Here is an 8,288-nt window from a genome sequence, read left to right on the forward strand (position 1 = left end):
CATGGATGACTCCCTTCTCCAGCTCATCCATTCGCGGCACTATCGCGTATTTATATTCCTCGATGACCTGGAAACAATGAGAACCCATAGAAACTCCTTGTAAACTGCAGTGAAAAACAAACGAGAATCTACAATAGCTATGTACAGGGTTATCGGAATAAGAGATTATTTTTATCTCCTATATTGAACATATAAAAAGAAACTCTTAATTTCCACAAACCAGAAAAAAAATCCATTTGCACCATTTACAACATTAACAATAAGGCGTCATTGAGTTTTTATTCCTAAAAACTGCTCCAATTGCAACTAGCCGAATTTCAACAGAGATCAGCTAGGGACGCGCGAGATATTATAGTGCAATACACAGGTGCACCCTCTGTTCATTCACTCTCATAGTTCGGTGAGACAGCAATCCGACATGACTAGAGATAGTTATTAGGCGCTAGAGCAACAGCTTTACATGCTGTCAGACAACACGGGATATTCTCCGTTTTTTTTAACTAAGTCTCAATTTCTCGAAACTAAATGTCGCTTGGAATTTCGAGGGTGTGTGAAGTCTACCAATCCGCACTAGGCCAGCGTGGTGGACTAAGGCCTAATCCCTCTCAGTAGTAAAGGAGGCCCGTGCTCTGCAGTGGGTAAGTATATAATATAGGGCTGATATTATATTATTATAAATGTCTCTTAAGTCAATTAGCCCACTCATCGTCGATATACTTAATTTTTAACAATTACTTACTTCTTCAACTAAGTCCAGTTTTTCCGAATCCTTGATGACGTATTTGAACTTATCCAGCTCCGGGACCATGGTCAGCATCCAGATATGCTGGCGAGAAACCAGGCCGGAATGATTGAAGTTCTGCAATAGAAAATGATTTTTAATTCATTGAAATTAAGATTTATTTTGGTCATATAGATGCAATTTTATAAGGGCTATTAAGAGAGCCGTGTAAAAACAGTTTTAGAAAATTTTGTTACGTTACATACGGAACAAGGTATCTATTTGTAAAAAAATGTCACAGTTTTTGTACTCTTATCTCTTGTTTTCTTCAATCAGACACGAAAGTAAGTGAACGAAACGAATCTTTTGGTGTTCTTAACAGTTTTTTTCTCTTTACGAAAATAAATAAAATAGATTTACTTTACTTCAAAAATAGCAATGGTACATGTTTATTTTTTTTATTGCTTTGAATGACGAGACGAGTTTGCCGTTCGCCTGATGGTCAGCGATATGACCGCCCTACAGCCCTGGATCTAAGGGTGGGCTAGCTGAGAGCGCAAATTCAAACTTGGCAGACGAATACATAACACATCATTAACGCAACTTCGACTACTGAGAGATGCAGTACATTCAATACTAAAATTATTGATTGATTTATTGATGACAAAAATAAAAATATAGGTGGGTGGGGGGTCATTTTTCAAATTTTGAAAAAATTCAAGATCCGACGCTGCCGCCCTGTAACAATAAAAACACCATCCAGCACCTTGAATCACAAGTATTGTTTGGTATTCCACAGCGCTCGCCATCCTAAGATATGAGATGTTAAGTCTATTGTCCAGTAGTTACACTGGCTACAATGTATGCACTTGCCGTATCTATGGTTACACATATTTTCAGTTAACTAGGTTATGAACAATAGTACGAAGTGACCATGATAGACACAATACAATGTCCTTAGAGGAATATTGAGCGGATTTAGATTCTGTATTGGGGGCCTTATTTTATTCTTTGCTTTTGAAATAAATATTTCGAACTTATTATTAAGACAATGTTTTAAACAGTCCTATTGTGTCGATGTCCGACTGTCCTTTTGTAGTCCGATCGGAAATCGATGAATGATGAGGCTGAACGAAGATTCAAGATTATGTGACTATAATATGTATCACATAATATTTTTAAATTTTATGTGATACATATCGATTTATGTTGGCATGTTTTAAAACAAGCTATTCGTAACAATACTTACTTAATTATATAAATTACTTATAAATTCCTTACCGTGGGTCCGACCTCCACGAAGCTATTCTAAATCCGTCCCGTATGAGGTAATTATGTAATGTAAACCGCAGTTTTGTATATCCGTTGACTGAGTGACACGTGCTCTGACAGTAATAACTTTAATAGGTACCTATATTCGCAATAAGAAGGGCAAACGAGTAAATAGTTGATGGTATTTTTATACTTGTCCCTAGACGAGCAAATTGCTCGCCTGTGTAGCTCCAACACATGCAGCAACACGACCCAGAATTTAAAATAACTAATACTATTTATTTGTATTACATAGGTGGTATTACAGTATAAAGCTGCATAGGAGGCCCATTGTTGTTGCAATAATTGTTTATGTTATGTAGGATTTTGAGATTTATTTTTTATCCTTGTTCCAACAATAAACTTCTTTCTTTCTTTAAATTTGATGTTAGGCTTTACATTCTAATTGCCCGGAATTTCCTTATATTTTTACCATTAGATCGTTAAAAGAGAACTAAATGAATAAGATTAAGACCCTCTCCCAAACAAATGACCTTGAGCATTCGTTTCAAACGTTTTCGGCGCACAAGTTACGACAGGAATATGCGGATTTACAAATAATTTCTTTAAAAAAATTAATAACAGACCCAACTGTTTGGGAATTTTAAACTACCATAATATTTTTTATAAAATTTTATATTTAAATTGTATATGTTAACATATATGTTTTTGGCACTCGTGACATCACCAAACGGCCCAGCGAAAGATCAGCACTGGTTACTATGAGCATATGCTGAGTTGGGGTCATTTTTGTGACGAGTAAATTTATATAAGTGTTTTCTTTTTGTAATTATTTTTTTAATCCTGCTTGTTACAATATTTTCTTTCTTTCTTTTGTTCTTTCATTACACATTATCAAAAAATTAAAACTATCAAAGTTAAGATGACGTATTGTAGAAGCATGATATTTTTTTTATATATATCTTATAAATTGTGAGTAGATAGTTCCTAAAAAACAGATAGCGCCCTGTTTTGCTGGAGGGGAGCTAGCAAGTACGATATGCAGTGTACGTATTTTGTTAGTCCAATGCTAGGTCATATAATAGCAGTTCTACCATAATTGCTATACAATGACAGGCAATTTACTGGTATTAGCAAACCTTGATATACTCAAAGATATATAGCTATAATCTGCTATGGCTGATGCTGTTTAACGCGACATATATAGTTTAAGTTACTATCAAAGGTAGATAACTGGTTAACCTGAAGCCAATTGAGTCCAGTGCTCTCCTTCAAGGTTAAGCCCTTTAGAGTACGTTTAATTTCAATAAATTGATAAGAAACTTCACTTTCGGCACCACTGCTTTATCCAAGATAGGCCCCTTGAGCTTATTGACCATTTAAATTGACGATCAACCAATTTTCTGCTTAAAAGTGATGACATGTTCATCAAGTGATGCTTGATGCATTTAAAATGGACATCTTAGCTGTTAAGAGTGCTTCCTAGATAATCAGTCTTACTTGTAAACTTGTTTTAGCTTTAAGAGTTGGTTAAGAATTGGTTAAATAGCTGTCAAAAACATCACCGGTTCCTAGTTTAAACTACTTAAGGGGCTTGACGGTTTTGACTTATAGCTGAACGAATAAATTTGTGTTTTGAGGTTAAATATTATTGTAAAGGCGCGGTACTGTGATTAAAATCAAAATGAATTTCGATTATTATAATTTGCTCTGATGTTAACTTTGTTATGCGTTGCTTAAATTTATTCATCATTTTTGTTTTTGTAGTCCAAGTTTTTGAGTAAGAAAAAATTAAGCAGCACAATAGTCAAGACGTAACGAAGCACATATAGCTTTGCGAAATTGTTATAAGTAAGACTGAATATGTTCAAATTAACATGAAGTTCAAAGACGATTCTTGTGATATGACAATATTCCTTAAGTTCTTTAGGAAATTTTAGACAAGAAAGCCAGTAGCCAGTCAAGTAGAACATTTATCTATGCAGAAAATCTACGGAACAGTCTAAAGGTTGTATAAATTATACAAACAAATTTGGCTATTATTGCCTCGTAAAAAACCCACGACGTAAGTAATATATTGCTTTTTAGTATAAGATTTTTGGTAGTCCTTAATTTTTTTCCGTTAACTGATAACGTATTCGTGATTTTTCGTATCATTGATGTTTATGTGGGAATCGTTTAATAACAAGAGACTCTTGATCGTGCAGTCAGCGCAAAATAGCTGAACAAATTTCAAATAGCTCTTAAAGTTTTCTCTTCTTATGAACAAACGTTTTTCTTCACTAAAATAAAGTTTAGAGGTTTTACTTGAATTCATATGAAGAAAAATGAATATTTTATAAATTCACGTAAAAATTCCTAAGTAGATTGGTGTCTTATTTAATACAGCTAATGCTATAACTTTTTTAGGGGTTGTTAATCAGATAGGTAGGGTAGGCGTTAATTATGAATCTTTATTAGTAGTCTATAACAATACTTAGCAAAAGTCAAAAGCCAATGTAGCCCTTAAATTCCTTTCTCACCTGCAACTTATTATCCAAGTTAGCAACAAACTCGCCCAGCTGGTACAGCAGTGGTTCGGACTTGGGCACGTCCTTCAGGAGTTCACCAGGAACATACTCCAGCAGGCGGACAGCGTGCTTCTTCCCGCCGATGTTCTCCACGGAGTGCAGGTGCCCGAACACATTGCGGATCGGCTTCGGGCAGGTTACAGAGCGGGTAGCTAGAATTATTCGATTAACATGACTTTATTGTCTTAGATCGCAGGTTTCATCAAGAGTTTGAGTGGATACTACAGATTTATACAAGATGGATCTTCGAGATGACAAAAGTTTTAAAGATATTAAGACTTTCCCCTCTCCTGAGACAGTTTTCTTGGAGTTATATCGGTTAAGGTAACGTACCATTCCAAAAATGTCATGTTTAATTTAGCTGCTTAGTAATAATGTGTTATATTTGCTGCTAATGTAACAGTAAGACAGTGTAGTTCTGTGTGAAGGACATTTTATAGTTTAAATCTTTGATTGCTGGTGGCAGGATATATTTTATATCCGCCCAAATAGCAACTACCGTACATAGGGTGTTAAAATCCGCCATAGTAGCCGACGTAAGTGTGTCGCGTACCGAAATTAACCTGTGTATATCCGGTTCCAACAGGCCAACATAAATGTGTCGACTGCCAAGGAGTAATCATCTCTCTTCAGTCGACATTCTATTAGAACCCACTCCACTTACCATCACGTGCAGAGTTTTCCTTCGCCGTTAAGGTCGCGATAATTTATAAAGAATACACACATAAGTTTAAAGAAATCAGAGGTGCGTGCACTTGGGCTTTGAACCTGCCAACTCGTTTCGACAATCCGTTTCACTTCCTATGCTATCCTCGCTTGCTAGAATTTACAGACCATTATCATATAACCAATTTTGAAAATACTCACCCAAAAAGTTCATAATCTCGTTTTGCGCCTCCACAACCGTGACGTTCTCAGAGTCCATAGAGTTCATAATCTTCAGAACATATCCGTGTGGGCAATGATTGGTAATCAACGGATTCTTAACATTAGGATCTTCGATGATCTTGTAGTTCTTATCATCATAGCCGTTGAGTTCAGTTAGCTCTAGCACTGAGATGCCGTACAGTCGTTCTACTAGGAGCTTGACGCCTTCGTGGTCTATGATGGGGCGAATCACCTTCCCAGGCTCCAGGAAACGTTGGTCTGCCATTTCTGTTCGAAGAGAAGACATTGTTACATACATCTCATTTCACTATGGTATTTGGTCAAATGTTTGTACTCTTTGGCCAATCCATTACGAAATTTGAAATTTCGAGGATTCTGGAAAAGCCCAGCAGATTGTTAATGTATCTCAGAAAAAAAACTTCAGTTCATTCTAGAACGTTTATGTTATTTTTATTGTGTTGTGTACATTATTATCTTATCTTCTACTGATAATGCATAATCAATCATCTGCAAACATCTTACAGAATCGTTATCTGCCCTCTCTGACTTAACGAGTAACTGAGGAATTAAATTGCAAGAACGATTCCCTGTGAGGTGATCATCAAAATACGCAATACCTACATGACAACTTACTGATGCATTTTACTGTAAGATTCGCAATAACCAAAACTAATCCCTAAGCTTCCTAATTCCTGTTCTTTTTGTACACCCCCCCCCCCCTTCCAAATGGCTGTTTTGCAGAGTATCCTAAATTCTTATGGAGTTATGAGTGTATGGTTAGAGAGCACTTAACGTCAGATTTATTTACTTGTTTCCACGTTTTTGTTACACAAAGAGCAACAAAACTGTCACTCAATGGTCGTAACCATCTTGCCGGCCACATCCTACCTGGTGCTAATAATATGCTTACGAATATAAAGCACAAAATAATCATTTTAAAACTATTGTAGAGAAGACAAGCCAGGTAAACCGATTTTTACTACATACAATAAAACTATAGCAGGCCGATGTATATACATAATAGATATTTAAGAAAAACTATAATATGGGGGTTTTTAGTAGAGCAACAAACGCAAAAAAGAGTTATTAAATTTTTTGTCTGTTTATCTGTCTATTTCTACTGCATGGAATTTAATGCTGTTTTCATCGATGTATTGCTAGAAGTATTGCTTTAAATATAGGCTCCATTTTATCCCGGGAAAATAGAAAGCCGGACTTTTATCCCGGACAAAACTTTTCCACGCGTGTGAAGCCCGAGCAAAGGCTATTTAACCAATAAACGTCAATAGATATTATCGTATTTTCTATAACATGAATAAGTATATTAGTCACTGATTAGCACTTCCTTCCAACCGCCTCCTATCCTACGCAAAAAATTTCTACATACTAAATTCACGAATAAAAATTATTCCTATAATTTCATAGCTTTGCGAATTAATTTCTTTTATTTATTAATAAACATGAGTTCTAAGATTATATAGAGCGGATATTGGGAATATCACATACAAAAATTTTGCGTTTATGTAATTGTTACTCAATCTCCTTTAAAATAGTAAAACATCAATGTAAAATACTTAATATTTAGCCCATATTAAAATTTGCACGATTTTAATGCGAATATTAGCATATTTTCTGTAAATATATTATTTTTATATTAATATTTAAACCGCTGTGACATCTTGGCACACGGACATTACAAATAAGACAACGACTTATTACCATTTAATAATAATAATAATAATAATAATTGGAGCGAAAATGTGGCTTGGATGTCCGGTCTACAGCTAACTTTATACTTTAATGTCTTTGTTAATAAAGCTTCAAACCAATTTAACCATTTGTAATCATAAATCAAAATCAATAATCTCCATGTGGTATTATTCTCACGGCACCTATTGTGGAAACACCCAATAGGCTACAACGAAGTATGAAACAATAAATGCTATTGACAATAACGTCGCATTAATTCAAACTTTTATCGATATTATATCATTTCAAGGTTAAATATAAATTGTATCAATGATTCCTATTTGTGAAAATTTATTCAAAAACGCTTAAATTAATAGTAATTTGTTTATATTGCTATAAATAACTTTATATGGCAAGTGTCGCCGCCTGTCGGACGCTTGGTGAAACTGTCATCACATGATGCAAAACTATAGAATAGTGATGTTCTTGTGAATAAATAAAGTATATAAAAGTCTACTTTTGACAGCGTGTTATTTATTTATTTGGGAACAATAACCTATTGTTTTACTTACTAAGGTAATGTATAATGTTTTATTGCTATTGTAATTGAAAGAATCTTTATATTTCTCTATTTAAATAAATACTCATTTTAGTATGTAATTTGTGAAAATAATAAAGTCTTAATAATAAGAATACCAAGTATATCGTATTTATTAAAATGCAATTTTCTAATTTCTTGCTCCAACAAAAATGACTTTAATGACTTCATTTAAATAAACCACAATTTAATAAAAAAATAGATTTTATGTTTTCAACTGTCAAACAACATATAAAACACGTAATAAACAAAAATAGAACTACAAAATTAATTTAAAATAAAAATTCTCTACATAAAAAAAACACAAAAAGTTACCTTTTTAAAAAAAAAAACATAACCCGTTACCTTTTTAAAATAAGAATGTTACAACACAAATTTCAAACACCCAAAAAGTTCCATCACAAAAAAGTATATACTCACTGACACAAATTCCAAATATTAGTGATATCCTCTTTAGTCGGTGGTTGGATGCGATCTGTTTCAATACACAATGCCAGTATGTGAGGCGACAGAGATAAACGCGAGACGCCATTACGTATCTTCATAGAGA

At 34.2% G+C, this 8,288-nt stretch overlaps 1 protein-coding gene across 1 annotated transcript; it reads right to left on the bottom strand.

The window, feature by feature from the left end:
- Positions 1 to 4: 4 nt before the first annotated feature.
- Positions 5 to 8,288, bottom strand: LOC119190758 (hydroxylysine kinase-like; the record flags this gene model as incomplete). The annotated part of the gene is made up of 5 exons (XM_037443449.1): positions 8,159 to 8,288; positions 5,431 to 5,718; positions 4,516 to 4,715; positions 740 to 859; positions 5 to 67 (listed from the first exon to the last, which is right to left on the bottom strand). Coding segments are annotated over exons 1-5 (783 nt in total), but the record flags the coding sequence as incomplete, so codon positions are not given.

Source organism: Manduca sexta, chromosome 5 (assembly GCF_014839805.1).
Source record: "Manduca sexta isolate Smith_Timp_Sample1 chromosome 5, JHU_Msex_v1.0, whole genome shotgun sequence".
Taxonomy (NCBI): Eukaryota; Metazoa; Arthropoda; class Insecta; order Lepidoptera; family Sphingidae; genus Manduca; species Manduca sexta.